The sequence below is a fragment of the Rhinatrema bivittatum genome, chromosome 5 (genome assembly GCF_901001135.1).
Source record: "Rhinatrema bivittatum chromosome 5, aRhiBiv1.1, whole genome shotgun sequence".
Taxonomy (NCBI): domain Eukaryota; kingdom Metazoa; phylum Chordata; class Amphibia; order Gymnophiona; family Rhinatrematidae; genus Rhinatrema; species Rhinatrema bivittatum.
This window is the reverse complement of record NC_042619.1, coordinates 67,280,060-67,295,991: the sequence shown is the minus strand read 5'-3', so window position 1 is coordinate 67,295,991 and position 15,932 is coordinate 67,280,060. Positions and strand designations below refer to the sequence as shown.

General features: G+C 47.0%; 1 protein-coding gene across 1 annotated transcript in view; it reads right to left on the bottom strand.

The window, feature by feature from the left end:
- DYNC2H1 (dynein cytoplasmic 2 heavy chain 1) overlaps positions 1–15,932 on the bottom strand; it is a 1,848,033-nt gene that overhangs the window by 407,633 nt on the left and 1,424,468 nt on the right. The window contains exon 77 of the mRNA XM_029602426.1: positions 10,594–10,719. Within this exon, the coding sequence (XP_029458286.1) occupies positions 10,594–10,719 (126 nt within the window). The remainder of the gene's footprint in view (positions 1–10,593; positions 10,720–15,932) is intronic.

The following is a 15,932-nucleotide window of genomic DNA, read 5'->3' as shown; positions in this document are numbered from 1 at the left end:
TTGAAGCACAAGTGCCTAGGCCGTCTTCCTATTGGATGCCCAAACTGGACGTCAAGGACAAGATGTGCATCCAAAAGAAAGCACGCCCAATTGCACACACAAATGAGAATGGGTGCACGCCGATGGTCTGCAGCAAAAAAGCTTGCAAAAATACCACGTGGCCTACTATGCGCCCAAATGAGAAAAGTCTGGAAATGGGGTCTAGCCAAACAGCTGCTCAACCCACCATGCCTGCACTCTCTCCTCATCTCACAGAACTCCCCAGAGACATGAGCGGGAGAGCCGAGGCACTCTACTGAGTGTTATAAATCCTGCCCGCGGGTCCCCCCGTGAGCAGGTCCCCCCGTGAGCAGGCTCTGTTGCTGCTCCCGACGCGGCCGGACGCCGCCAAAGTTGGACCTTCCCGCAAGGCCAGAGCTGCGGACTTTGTTATCTTTCATGGCCCGGAGGCCGCCCATCCTGTACTGCCTTGCTGTGGCTGGAGCCGCAGACTGCTTTACCTTCACTGCGGCACGGAGCTATCGCCGACTTCCTGCTGATCCCTGGGGCTGGAGGCCGCAAGCCCCGAGCTGGATTGGCGGCTGGAGCCACCCTCGGGGCCTCCTGCAGCGGCTAGAGCTGCTGCCATCATCGGGGCCTGCCTCTAGGCCCAGCCTTGCTGCTGCGTCGCTGACGTCAGTGCAGGACCGCTGTCCATGGTCCTGCACAGCTTCCTTCCTGCTCCTAGGTGTGCGGCCGCGCCTCTCTTCAACATTTAAAGGGCCCATGGCCGGATATGCCCTGGGCTCCACCTTTGAGACTGTTTCCTGTGTCAGCCCTATAAAAGGGCTGTTCCTGCAATTCCTCTTCACCTTGTATCGGAGTTACTTCGTTTCTGGAGGCTCCTGCCTGCCAGTGCTCCGACAGGTCCTTGTGTTCTTCGTGGGAGCTCCTCGTCTGCGTCATGTCATGTCTTCATTGCCTGAGGTCCCTGCCCAAATGTCCTGGTGCCTCGTCGTCTGATGTCCCACTTCCTGATGTTCCTGGTTCCTTTGTGTCCTTGTTCCAGTGCTTTGGAGCCTTCTGTTCTGCCGGCCGTGGATCTCCGGGTGACGCTTCTCCGTCTTGGGAGATGCCGGCAGTGGACTCTGTTGTTGTATGTACAAAGTAAAAAATAGAAACATCAACATTGTTGTATTGTTCACCTTGATGCAAAGTCTCACTGGAAACAAAGTTGTGTTGGATGATTTCTGATTTACAGGGCTGCCTTTCTGCCGCCTTGGATAAAAGGAAGTAATAACCTTGTTTTAATTGCAAAAATTAAAAAACATTTTTGAAAAAGGGCCAATTAATTAATTAGGGTCTGAAAGGGAGGAAATTTAAGTAGGGAGGAAGGTTAATTAGGGGGTTAATTAGGCAGGAAGCTTAATTAGGGAGGAAGCTAATTAGGGGGATTAAGAAGTTAGGAGACTTTACCTGGGCAAAATGGGAAAGGACTGGGGAAATTGGTAATTGCGTTGGCCCGTGTATCTAAAAAAAATCCCCCCCTCCCACTTATGGTAAAGCTGGCATTTGTGTGAACAAGCGCACGTCCATACAAAATTGTATGCACATGTTCGCATGTACAGACAATTTTATATCATACGCACCTATACACATGTATGGTATAAAATGGTCGCGTCTATTCGTGCGACACGCCATATACATGGACATGTATGCCCTCATGGCTGTTTAAAAGTTACCATCCTGTGAATTTATTTATTTATTTATTTATTTATTTATTTAAAAGTGTTTGTATACCGCTTTTACAATTGAAAATTTATCAGAATGGTTCACAATGTTAAAACATACATAATCTGTGTAAAATAATAAAAAGCACAAAACATAGGCGTAAAACAGAAATAACACAAAACACAACTGTGTTACAAAATAAATTCTTTCACACACAAGGCTGTTCAAAACAGACATCAGGAAGAAAGTGAACTAATATGAGAATGGAACTCACGAACATATCCAAGAGTTTGATATAACATAAGAACATACATACGAATTGCCATACTGGGTCAGACCGAAGATTCACCAAGCTCAGTATCCTGTTTCAAACAGTGGCCAATCCAGGTCATAAGTACCTTGAAAGATCATACATCTCACTATGCATGTAAAACTGGCCCCTAAACCCTAAACTACCATCAAGACCTCACCTCAAGCTATTAGCTGGCCCTCCTATAGAGATATAAATAGTTGGCTACTATGAAGTCTTTATAAATTCTCTCTCTCTCTCCCCCTCTCCTTCCTCAGTAATAGCTATCTGTCTGGGCAGTTTACAAACTGCGAAACAGAAGTATCATGGGGTTCAAAAACTTTAATGCACCCATGATACTACCTATGTAAAGGGCTCGATGCAGTAATTCAAAAGTTACCATAAACATGCCCCTTTTTCTTACTGTGGGTGTTTATTCATGCGCTATTATAGCATTTTGATGAATCTAGGGGTTAATGTTCCTTTCAGTAGAATTTGGTTCAAGAAGATAAAACTTGCAGAATTTTGTAAACTGGTCTTTCTACATCAAAATTCTTAGATGAACTCTTAAAAACAGAATCTATTTGATGTTACAAAAGGAAGAATGTCTTCAGATTTGCAAATATTTGATATAATATGACTTGCATCTGTAGATGTCTGTGAGCTAGTGAAAATTATATTTGTTTACTAATGTTAATAATTGTGCCTGACCAGGGAATATAAACTTTGGATAAATTCTGTGAGCTTGTAAATGTATTTGTTTGCTAGTGTTATAATTGTGAGTTTATGAAGGTCACATACTTGATCTGAGTAGGTGAAAGTACTGATTCCTGTGCAGCTAGTCACTAATTTGTTTCCCACCCCCAACCCTTATCTCCCACCCACCCCAGTTACATTTTTCTTTTATATACATTATTTCCTCAGTTGGGAGGAAATTCTTCAAAATAAGAGTCAATTAGTAATTTAGAATAATGTTGAGATTACTTACCTGATAATCTCCTTTTCCTTAGTGTATGTAAATGGACTCAAAACAAATGGGTATAGTGTGCTCGTGCTAGCACTTGGAGACGGATCTGACGTCAGCACGGGTACATATACCCCCACAGGAAGTGTAGCAAATCAGTAATCTTCCTTGCAAAAGCTTTTATGGATATATGTGTGACTGACCGATCGATTAAATGAACAGGATTACCCTGACCAATTGATGGTAGCTGGAGACCGCCAGTGTACTCAGCCGGAAGGCGTCGACACCCGGCAGGGTGGATGCCCTATACAAGAAAACATGGCTTATCGTGAGTCGGCGAATCCCCATGTATACCGGCAGCCGGGCGGGATGCTGAGTCCATCTGCATACACTAAGGAAAAGGAGATTATCAGGTAAGTAATCTCAACATTTCCTAGCGTAGAGCAGATGGACTCAAAACAAATGGGATGTACAAAAGCTACTCCCAGACTGGGCGGGAGGCTGCCCGAGGACCGTTTAGGATTGCCCTCGCAAATGCTGTGTCCTCCCTGGCCTGGACGTCCAGACGATAGAATCTGGAGAAGGTATGGAGGGAGGACCACGTCACCGCTTTACATATCTCTGCAGGCGACAGCATCTTAGTTTCTGCCCAAGAGGCCGATTGTGCTCTGGTAGAATGAGCCTTGACCTGTAGAGGCGGTGGTTTTCCTACCTCTACGTATGCTGCCTTGATAACTTCTTTAATCCAGTGGGCGATGGTTGGCCGTGAGGCCGCTTCCCCTTGCTTCTTCCCGCTGTGCAGGACGAACAGGTGGTCCGACTTTCGTACTGCTTCTGACATTTCCAGGTAGCTGGACAGCAGTCTGCCGATGTCGAGATGGCATAGTATTTGACCATCTTCTGACTTCTTCAAACCTTCCGTGGTAGGCAAGGATATGGTTTGGTTGAGGTGAAAGTGGGAGACCACTTTCTGTAAAAAGGATGGAACTGTGCGAAGATGGATAGCTTCTGGAGTGATTCTGAGAAATAGATCACGGCAGGACAGTGCTTGTAGCTCTGAGATGCGGCGTGCTGAACACACAGCCAGCAAGAACACCATCTTCAAGGTCAACAAACGGAGAGACAGGCCTCGAAGGGGCCTGAAGGCTGATCCCGCTAGAAATTCCAATACTAGGTTGAGGTTCCACAAGGGCACTGGCCACTTCAGTGGCGGGCGAATGTGTTTGACTCCTTTCAGGAAACGTGAAACGTCTGGGTGTTTGGCAATGGTAGTGCCGTCACTCCTAGGACCGTAGCAAGACAGCGCTGCTACCTGAACCTTGATGGAGCTGAGGGACAGACCCTTCTGAAGTCCATTTTGTAGGAAGTCCAAAATGATAGGAATCTTAGCGGCATGCAAATTGGTGCTGTGAGAGTCGCACCAGGCTTCAAAAACTCTCCAGATCCTGATATATGTTAGTGATATGGAGAACTTGCGTGCTCGGAGAAGTGTATCTATTACCGCCTCCGAGTATCCTCTTTTCTTCAGTCTAGCCCTCTCAATGGCCAGACCGTAAGAGAGAATTGAGCTGGATCCTCGTGGAGGATGGGGCCTTGCCACAGCAGGTCCCTGTATGAAGGCAGAGGTAGAGGATTCCCTGCCAGTAGTCTTCTCATGTCTGCGTACCAGGGTCTTCTTGGCCAGTCCGGGGCCACTAGAAGAACTAGGCCTCTGTGTCGCTGAATCCTGTGTACAATGGCGCCCAGCAGGGGCCAAGGAGGAAAGGCGTATAGCAGGATCCCCTGAGGCCACGGCTGTACTAGGGCATCGATCCCCTGAGCTTGAGGATCCCGCCTGCGGCTGAAATATCTGGGAACTTGCGAGTTGGACCTGTCTGCTAATAGGTCGATGGCTGGCGTCCCCCCAGTGATCCACAATTATCTGAAAGGCTGTGGGTGACAGCTGCCACTCCCCCGGGTTTAGGCTTTCTCTGCTGAGGAAGTCTGCCATGGTGTTGTCCTTCCCGGCGATGTGAACTGCGGAGAGGTCCTGGAGATTTGCTTCTGCCCAAATCATCAGGGGAGTTATTTCTAGGGACACTTGTTGGCTTCTGGTTCCGCCCTGTCGGTTGATGTATGCCACCGTGGTGGCGTTGTCTGACATCACTCTGACCGCTCTGTTGCGAAGTCTGTGGGCAAATCGCAGGCACGCTAGCCTGAATGCCCGTGCCTCTAGTCGGTTGATATTCCACCTTGACTCTTCTCTGGTCCACCGCCCTTGGGCAGTGATTTCCTCGCAGTGTGCTCCCTATCCGTTCAGGCTGGCATCTGTGGTGAGCAGAATCCAGGTTGGGGAGGACATTCTTGACCCCCAGCTTATGTGGCTGGGCTGTAACCACCACCGTAGCTGATTCCGCACTCTGGCCGGTAGAGGTAGGTGTATGGTATAGTTCTGTGATCGTGGGCTCCATCGAGATAGAAGGGCACGTTGCAATGGTCTCATATGAGCCCGCGCCCATGGCACCTCCTCCAGAGTGGATACCATGAGGCCGAGGACTTGTAGGTAATCCTGCGCTGTGGGCCGGCTGGCGCTCAGCAGGACCTGCAGATGATTCCGGAGTTTTGACTTTCTCTTGGAGGTCAGGCTGACCTTGTCTTCTTGGGTGTCAAATTGGATCCCTAGGTATTCCAGCGACTGGGACGGCTGTAGGGAACTCTTGTTTATGTTGACTACCCATCCTAGGCTTTCCAGAAGAGCTATAACTCTGTTGGTTGCCCGGTGACTCTCCTCCGGTGACTTTGCCCTGATCAGCCAATCGTCCAGATAGGGATGGACGAGAATTCCTTCCTTCCTGAGTGCCGCCGCCACTACTACTATGACCTTGGTAAAGATCCGCGGCGCAGTGGCTAACCCGAAGGGTAAAGCACGGAACTGGAAGTGCTGATTCAGGACTTTGAAGTGTAAATAGCGCTGGTGATCCCGATGAATTGGGATATGCAGATAAGCTTCCGACAGATCTAGGGAGGTGAGAAACTCCCCTGGCTGTACCGAATTCTTGACAGACCGCAGAGTTTCCATGCAAAAGCTGGGGACCCGTAGGTGTCGATTGACTGACTTGAGATCCAGGATGGTTCTGAAAGTGCCCTCCTTCTTGGGTACTATGAAATAAATGGAATAATGCCCAGAATTTATCTCTTCTACAGGTACTGGGATTATGGCTTTTAGGGCCAGGAGCCTCTGTAAGGTCACTTCTAGTGCTGCTTTCTTGAGAGGTGAACAAGGAGATTCCACAAACTTGTCGGGCGGAAGCCGAAGAAAATCCAGGTAATATCCTTCTCGGATGATGGCGAGGACCCACTGGTCCGAAGTGATCTCGACCCACCTGCGGTAGAAGAGGGTTAGCCTGCCCTCTATGGCTGCTACCCCCGGATGGGTCGGCTGATTGTCATTGTGGGTTGCGGCCGGGACCAGAACCCGAGCCGGCTCTCTTCTTGTTGTGCTTAGCCCGAAAGGGCTGGTTCCTGGCATGAAAACGAGGTGCTTGATAGCGAGTCCTGTAAGGGTTGAAGCGCTGAGAGCTTCTACCTCTGGATGGTCTAGAAAAAGAACGCTGGCTCCTCCTCGACCTGTCTTCTGGTAGACGGGGTAATGGGGAGGCACCCCATTTAGTAGCCCAGTTCTCGAGATCACTGCCGAACAGTAGGGAACCCTTAAAGGGCATTCTTGTGAGGCGTGTCTTGGAGGACGAGTCGGCCGCCCAATTACATAGCCAAAGCTGTCTCCTGGCTGCCACTGAGGAGGACACTCCCTTGGCTGCCGAACGGATGAGGTCGGAGGCTGCGTCAGTGAGGAATGCGAGAACTGATTCCATGTCTTCTCCCGGGGTGTTGTTTCTCGCTTGTGATAAACAGGAACGCGTCACCACGGTGCAGCAAGTCGCGATTCGTAGGGACATGGCTGCTACCTCAAAGGTTTGCATCAGAATGGTGTCCATGCGTCGGTCATGCGTATCCTTGAGGGCCGCTCCCCCCTCCACCGGAATGGTAGTGTGCTTCACAATTGCATTCACAATGGCGTCTACCCTGGGGCACGCCAGCAGCTCCTTGGACGCCGGATCCAGAGGGTACATGCCTGACAAGGCCCGACCCCCTTTGAAGGAGGCCTCCGGTGCCTTCCATTCCAGATCGATTAGCTGCTGTGCTGCTTGTAGGAGGGGAAATGGTGAGCCGTTTGGCGCAGGCCCTCTAACAGGGGGTTCATTTTGGGGTCCCCTGGGGTGTCCTGGCCCGGAATGGCCAGCTCCGATAGGCATTGTGAGACCAGGCCTGGAAGATCTTCTTTCCGAAAGAAGCGTCTCATGGTCCGATATGGTTCTATCTCCGAGGGAAGTTCACCCTCCTCGGGGGGCTCCTCATTTTCCTCGGAGCAATCCGAATCCCCATAATCGGGGCTGTCGGGTGGCGAGTGGCCGCGCCTAGGTCTCGAGGGTCCAGGGGCCGGATCAACCGGGACGGAAAGACCCATACGAGGAGCAGACTGCATCTGGACAAAGGCGTGAATCCCCTTGAATAATTCCACCCAGGAAAGCGAAGCCGGATCTGGCTGTAGGGGCACCAGGTCTCTCGGGTTCCCTGGCTGCTCGCTGCGGCCTGCTAAGTCCGGTGTGTTCCCTGAGGAACCGCTGGGCTGGGACCGGTCCTGTCTTGGAACTCCCATGGCCTCCTCACACTGGGCACATAGTGAGTCTACTTCCTCATTCTGTGTGGCTCTGAGGTTGCATGCTGAGCAGAGGCTTAGAGCTTTCATGCCAGATTCTGGAGGTGCTGGCTCTGCGGACGCATGGGCTCTCTTATGCTCCATTCGCCTGAAATTCAGTGTCGCCCAATAATGTGCGCCTAACAAGTGCGCTTAACAGCATGCGCCTAGAACGGGCGACTTATGAACGTGCGCCTATAACGGGCGTCTTCTAACGTGCGCCTATAAACGGGCGTCTTATAAATGTGTGCGTATCCTAGTAGCGTGCGCTAACAACGGGCGCCTATCGCGTGCGCTAACAACATGCGCCTATCGCGTGCGCTAACAATGTGCGCTTATCGCGTGCACTAACAACGTGCGCCTATCGCGTGCACTAACAACGTGCGCCTATCGCGTGCGCTTAGCAACATGCGCTCAGTTGGCGAAGGTGAGTAGGCAGGCAAAATGGCGACCTCCTTGGCGGGCTGCCTCGTAGGCAGGCCCGGCTAGTCCACACTTCCTTGGAGACCAAGTAAAGATGTACGGCTTACCTTGTCTTCGGCGCTTGCCGGCTGCGACCCGGGCAGTCTCCGGCTGCGGGGGGAGAGGATGAGTACCTTCACCGCCGCGCTTAAGGAAGTGCACCCGCTGCCTCTAGGCCGTGCCCGAACTCGTCTCGCTCGGGGGCCAAGTCCACGCCGGGACCGAAGCTGCCTCTAGGCCGCGCCCGAACTCGTCTCGCTCGGGGGCCAAGCCGCGCCCGAGCCCTTCTCACTCGGGGGCTAGGTCCCTGCCGCAAACCGGCCACCGGACTGAGGCTCTTACCTCCGAGGGACCACGGAAGTCAGCTCGGGAAACTCAACTAGGTGAGTGACCGCCTGGTATCACCACAGGAGTGCGGGGCTCATCTTCAGTAGGTTTCTTCTATGAATTTAGTCGTTAGAATTTGGAAACACGCTCAGCGAGCGTGAGGTAGCTCCAAACTGCTTTGGAGATAGAAATTACTGATTTGCTACACTTCCTGTGGGGGTATATGTACCCGTGCTGACGTCAGATCAGTCTCCAACTGCTAGCACGAGCACACTATACCCATTTGTTTTGAGTCCATCTGCTACACGCTAGGAAATATTCAATTAACCCTGATTTCAGTGATCAACTAATGTAGTCCTATTGCTGGTCGTTCAGTAATATTGTTCACCTAGTAATCAAATTTAAAAGTCACTTTAAAAACACTAATCAAGCTTAATTACAATTAATTACTTCTTAATTAGCTTTTAAACTATACCAACTCAACAAAGTAAAATGCAGGCAGACGTCCAAAAGCGAGTTGAAGCTATCCATACTTTTACATCGGTTGCCACATATACAGTTATCTACCTATTCATCAGAGGTTATATGTGTGTACCCAGTTAAAAAGCTATTGGCTCTCAGAGAACGAGTCTAATATCTAGAGAAGTTGAGGCAGAGAGAGAGATATGCAGAGGAAACCTTCAGTGACATAGTTGAACGGTCTCAACTCCAGTCTAGCAGCCCTTATGCTGTTTTGGAGGAGCAAAGCCATCTGGCATGAGACCATCACATTTGTGTGGCAGGAAGTGAACCTGTAGGTAGGATCTGCCATCCAAGTAATGATTTATCCTCTGACACCAAAGATGTTTTTCCAGTGTTCCGTACCTACGAGGGAAAGTCAGATAGCAGATAAGTTAAAAAGCGCTACTTATCAGGCTATCTGACTTAGCTGGATAAGTAGTGCTTTAAGACTTATCCAGCAAGCTAAGGGCTTTGCTAACGCTTAGTTGGATAAATTGGAAATTAACCAGATAAGTGCAGCTACTTAACAGGATAGTCAGAACTTCTGCGTATAAGTGTAATATGTATTCACACATTTTTTTTACATGCGAGCATGTTGCACAGTGCATTTGTGCATATTTTATAACCTGGCATATCATATATACCCAGGTTATAAAATACAGGAGTAGATTTTTGCACACCCATATAAATGCGTATATGGAGAGCGTATGCTATTGTTTGAAAGTTATCCTATCTGGAATTAATTGGAAAGAAAACAGAGAAAAAAACTGAGAATGTCATTTATTTATTTAAGGATTTTTCTATACCGATGTTAGTGGTGACATCACATCGGTTTACAGTGCAACTATAGAATAGAAATTACAAAAAACATGGTAACGGGGGGGGGGGGGTGTTATATAGGAACTGAGAAATAGCAGTGAAGGAGATAGAACGAACACAACTGGTTCGTTCATAATGTCTTTGTATAGATTTATGGTGCAACCCCACCTTGAGCACTGTGAGCACTTCTGGTCACCCCATCACTAAAAAGACATAGCAGATTTAAAAATCGTACAGAGAAAGGTGACAAAAATGATAAAGAGGATGAAAAAACTCCTTTACTGAGAAAGGCTAAACAGATAGGGTTGTTTAACTTGGAGAAGAGATGACTGAGAAACAATATAATTGAACTTTAAGAAAGTCATGAATCAGGTGGAACAGGTAAATAGGGAATCGTTATTTACCCTTTCAAAAAAACACTAGGACTAGGGGCATGTCATGAAATTACCAATCTGCAGATTTAAAACATTGTAGAAAGTATTTTTTCACTCAGTGCACAATAAAGCCATATAATGTTGCCAGAAGAAGTCGTCAAGGTAATTAACATAATAGGTTTTAAAAGAGGGTTGGGATAAATTCCTGAAAGAAAAGTCCTTAAACAGTTATTTGCCAGGAAGACTTGGGAAAGCCAGCGTTTAACCCTGGGAGTGAAATTTAAGAAACAGATCAACAATTTGGAATCTGCTGGGTAGCTGTGACCCGAATCCGGAGATAGGATGCTGGGCTCGATGGACAATGGTTGAACAAGCATGGCACTTCTTATGTTGCTATGAATTATATTCTTACCTTTTCCAGGGTAGGAAGCCAAGCTATGACAAGATGCAAGTTCTTTAAACAAAGCCATTCTCCATTGACTGCACACTCTCTTAGGGTTTGAACAGCTAAATCAGCTTGGCCTTGGCCCATAGCTACCTGAAAGAGGAATTATTGGAATAATTATTGTTATTGGCAACAAATACAATATTTTCAAAATTCAATCTGCCTCCTTCTTGATTCTATTTCTACTTTTACTGATATTCTTTCTAGATATACCTTTTCTTATTCAAAGCCATTTGAATATTACATTTTTATACAGTTTTTAAATAAAGTATGCACCACTTATGAAGGTCATAATATTTTTATAAATGTTCATTCCTGACATTACTATTCAGTTATTTAAATTGTAGTTAATATTACAAAATAGGAAAAGTGGTATAGAATTTTGAACAGGTGGAAGGGGGAGCAATAACACAGAACCATTCTATCAAACCTGCCAGAGAAAGAGTCCAAAGAGCAAAAGGCCTTTATGAAGATTTATTTCCTCACAAGGCTATATAATTAATGCATCTTTGTATAAGAATAGTGTTATGCGGGAAGGAGGATGAAGTTCCGATAGCCTTAGGATATTGAGTGAATCTGATGATATTACAAGGTAGTAAAATGGGGGGGGGGGGGGGGGGGGGGTCATCAAGACAGCGGTGATGAGCTAGGATGCTCTCTTCTAAGCTCTGTGAAATCTGACTTCTACTTTTGCCATTTCAATAATTTCTTACCTTGGGTGGGACAACTTAAGAATTCTGACTAGATCTGGGTTTCCCTGCTTGTATTTCACACGCATTTTGGAACAGACTGTAGAAGAAATTTCTAAAAGAGCTACCCTCTTTATATCTTTTGTTTTTTAATTTGATGGAAATTTGGTATTAATACTTTTCTTCAAATTTAGGAATAATTATTTGATAATCAGCAAGAGAGAGCAAGTTTTCCAGATAAACGTATTCAAGTAACTTTAGCCAATTATTCAGCAGAACCTAGCTGGCTAAGTGTTCCAGTGAATACACAAAAAAACTTACAGGTCGATTTTAAAAGCGTTACTAATGCAAAAATTGCCACAAACGCGCGTATGTGGGCCGTACACAAGCAACGCAGATTTTAAGAATTTGCAAAGTACGCACATACATACCCATGTGTGAATCAAGAAGGGAGCAGAAAATGGGCAGGGCTTAGGTGGGACATGGGCCTTCCGTGGTGGGGTCAAGACTTACGCGTGTAAATCCATATTTAAAAAAAGTTGACCATGGCACATGTTGGCTTGTTATTCATATAACTTTACTGCTTGTTCTGATTAGGAGCAAGTCTGGCGGTCTCTAATTTTAGGGTTTTTAGCACACCATGAGTGTTCAGGGTCAAGTGCAGGGTTTGCAGGATGAAGAACCAGAGGGGTCTTGAAGAGCTTGATATCAACTGGGCAAACTGGTGGACTAATTGGAAAAACTGGTTTCTCCCTCACGTTAGCGTGCTTTAAAATCTGTCTGCAAACACACGTAAAAGCCACTAAAACCCTAGCGTAAATATGCTCGTGACATTTACTCAAGCCAACTCTTAAGATCATGTGCATGCATATGTGCAGGAGGGGTATTTTAAATAATACGCACGTAATTACGTGCACAATATAAAATTGAAATGTATCTCTGCTCGTGTGCCAATACATCCGTTTATGGGTGCACAGGTGTTCCTTTTAAAATTATCCTGGAAACTTTAAAACTGTGATTTACCAAAACAGATTTACCTGGTTAAGTTCATCTGGTTAGCGCTGAATATTGGAACTAGCTGGCATTTTGTCCACACTGGAAATTTCCCTCCTGCCTTTTTTTACCTAGCTAATATTTTGTCACTGAGAGATGCAGAAGACTAAATTTATAAAGGTGAATTTTAAAAGCTTGGCGCAGACATAAATTAGGGGCTGTTTAAGGGTCGGGGCTAACTGGGGAGAATGAAGGTTTTTAATCGAGGGGGGTTTGGAGGACCTATCTCCTAACTAGGAGAACTGGGGAAGAACTTGTAAAACTGGGAATAACCTTGGCATGCACCCCTTTTAAAATCCCCTGATTTTTGCAGAAGTGCCATTTGCGTGCACTTGCGGGCGCCCGCTTAATATCTGGTGCACGTGAGCGTGCGGCTAGGATATTTTATAACATAAGCGCATATATGCACACAAGTTATAAAATAGCTGTGTCCCTTAGAATGGGTGAATGCACGGGCACCAGTTTGAAAGTTACAGTCATAGAGTACATCTGGGTACATAAAAAGTTACCTGCAAAAACCTTTTTGAGTATCAACCTCAAAGCGTTTATGGGCTAAAAGATTTGGCTTTTGTTAGATGTCTGTAATCAATGCACAGAAGACATAAGGCATTTTAACCAGTCTCAAGAAGTTATTTCCTTAGGTTTTTTTTTTCTTCAAGCTAAGGTAGATCTTAAAAAAGTACACGTGCGCGTACTTTTGTTCGCACAACCGGCGCAAACAAAGGTACGCCGGATTTTATAAGATACGCGCGTAGCCGTGCATATCTTATAAAATCCGGGGTCCCTCCGAGGCCGCTCCGAGTTCGGAGCGGCCTCGGAGGGAACTTTCCTTACGCATCCCCCCACCTTCCCCTCCCTTCCCCAATGTAACCCACCCCCCAGACCTACCTAAATCCCTCCTACCTTTGTTGTGCAAGTTATGCCTGCTTGAGGCAGGCGTAACTTGCGCTCGCTGCTTCAGCATCCCCCGGCACAGGCCGCAGTGCCGGGGGACTCTGGATCGTCCTCCCAGCCCGCCCCCGAACCGTTATCACGCCCCCGGACCCGCCCCCTGACAACCCCCCGGCCTGTCGACACGCCCCCAGACACGCCCCTCCCGCCCCTTTTACGAAGCCCTGGGATTTACGCGCGTCCCGAGGCTTTGTGCGCGCCGGCGGCCTATGCAAAATAGGCTTGCTGGCGCAAGAGTGCCCTGAGCGCGTAAATTCGGGCTTTTAAAATCTACCCCTATACTTGTAAATATTTAATATATTTGGAAGAAAGATATGCCTATTTGACCTAAACATTTTAGGAATTTTCTTGATTCTAGGATATCCGACTGCTGTGAATATGGCCAATATACAGTGTTATGAACGATATGTTAAATCTTGATATATTTTTTTAATACTCTTTTTATTAGCATTTAGTCACTACAGAAGAAAAAAACCCATTCCATTATTCATGGATATATAAAAAACAAAGGACCAAATACAAAGCAAACATTTTTTTTTCAATATTAATCAAAGTCCACATTTAGGGGGAACAATTAAATTATTGTTATATATACTTACAAAGCAAAATAGCCATCCATGCGATACATACAAACCATCTGCATTAACCCAACTACCACACGAATGGGTAGATTTAAAAAACCCTATGCGCGCCAAATCAGAGATACGCACATCTTTTGGGCCGGTGCGCGGCATGCATATTTTAAGATGCGTCCATGCATTCGCATATCTCCCAGTATACACACAAAAGTCCAAAAAAGGGGCGGAGAATGGGCATGGTTTAGGCAGGGCATGGGTGTTCTGGGAATTTAAATGGAAACCAGCGCATAAGTATTTACGTGCACAAGCGTGCATCGGGGTCCCCTATTGTGCTATAGATGGCATGTAAGTTATAAAACAAAAAAAACTAGGTTAGTCATTGGGGTTTAAGGGTTTGGGCAGGTAGGGTAAAAGAGAGGGTAGTTAGCTATAAGAACATGCCATACTGGGTCAGACCAAGGGTCCATCAAGCCCAGCATCCTGTTTCCAACAGTGGCCAATCCAGGCCATAAAAACCTGGCAAGTACCCAAAAACTAAGTCCATTCCATGTTACCGTTGCTAGTAATAGCGGTGGTTATTATCTAAGTCAACTTAATTAATAGCAGGTAATGGACTTCTCCTCCAAGAGCTTATCCAATCCTTTTTTAAACACAGCTATACTAACCACATCTTCAGGCAACAAATTCCAGAGTTTAATTGTGCGTTGAGTGAAAAAGAACTTTCTCCGATTAGTTTTAAATATGCCACATGCTAACTTCATGGAGTGCCCCCTAGTCTTTCTATTATCCGAAAGAGTAAATAACCGATTCACATCTACCCGTTCTAGACCTCTCATGATTTTAAACACCTCTTTCATATCCCCCCTCAGACGTCTCTTCTCCAAGCTGAAAAGTCATAACCTCTTTAGTCTTTCCTCATAGGGGAGCTGTTTCATTCCCTTTATCATTTTGGTCGCTTCTCTGTACCTTCTCCATCGCAATTATATCTTTTTTGAGATGCGGCGACCAGAATTGCACACAGTATTCAAGGTGCGGTTTCACCATGGAGCGATACAGAGGCATTATGACATTTTCCGTTTTATTCACCATTCCCTTTCTAATAATGGTGGGTTAGGAAGTCATATCCTGTAACTGGGCAAAGTGGGAACAAAGTGGTTTAAACGGAAATTGTGTCGGCATGCATGCATATTAAAATTCCCACACTTATGCACTAGAAGCGGCACATGCGCGCATCCATATATAATGGCAGGCATATTTACGTGTGTCCTAACGGATTTATAAGATGCGCACATGTTATAAAATGGCCGTGTCCATGGGTGCGAGTTGGCATATGTGCTTTCGGTTATACCTGTCGGTCACAGATGGCTGCGACCACTAATGCTCACCTCTTTCTTTGCTGCCTTGTCAATATTGGGGAGAACGGCGACCTCTGCCAGTGATTGCCGACTTGCCTGGCGTTCCCGGGACAGCATGGGCGTTGCCGACTGCCATCTTGCCTCAGGAATCACATAAGCGTGCAGGCGCGCGCAAAGGCCACTCTTGTACGTCATGGCGGGAACCTCGGGGCGTCCCCTCCTGATGAGGTCTTCGCTCTGCTGTATTTAACCTGACTGGCCCTGACTATCGACAAGTTAGCAAGGAGTTTCCTCGTTGCTGAATCCGCTCTCGCCTTGGGTACCCGCTCCTCGGGGGCCATTCTTCGTCTCTAGCTATCCTCTCCTCAGAGGGCCTTCTGCCTTGGACTGCTACCTGTCCCGCTCCTCAGGACCCTTCCTGGAACTACCCTTCAATGAGTACCTAACTCCTCGGATCTACTCTACCAACTATTGTGGGATCCTTTCCGGTGTACCCCTTTCCTCGGGCCACTACCATATTCTCTCTAGTAGGAGCTGCTCTGGTGTACCCTGCGCTGCAGGCCACTACCGCTTCGCCTCCAAGACCCTCTCCGTGTTCCTGTACCTCAGACCTCCACCTTACCATCTCTGTGGGGAATCCCTCGGTGTAGCTTGCGCTGCAGGCCAATACCATACCATCA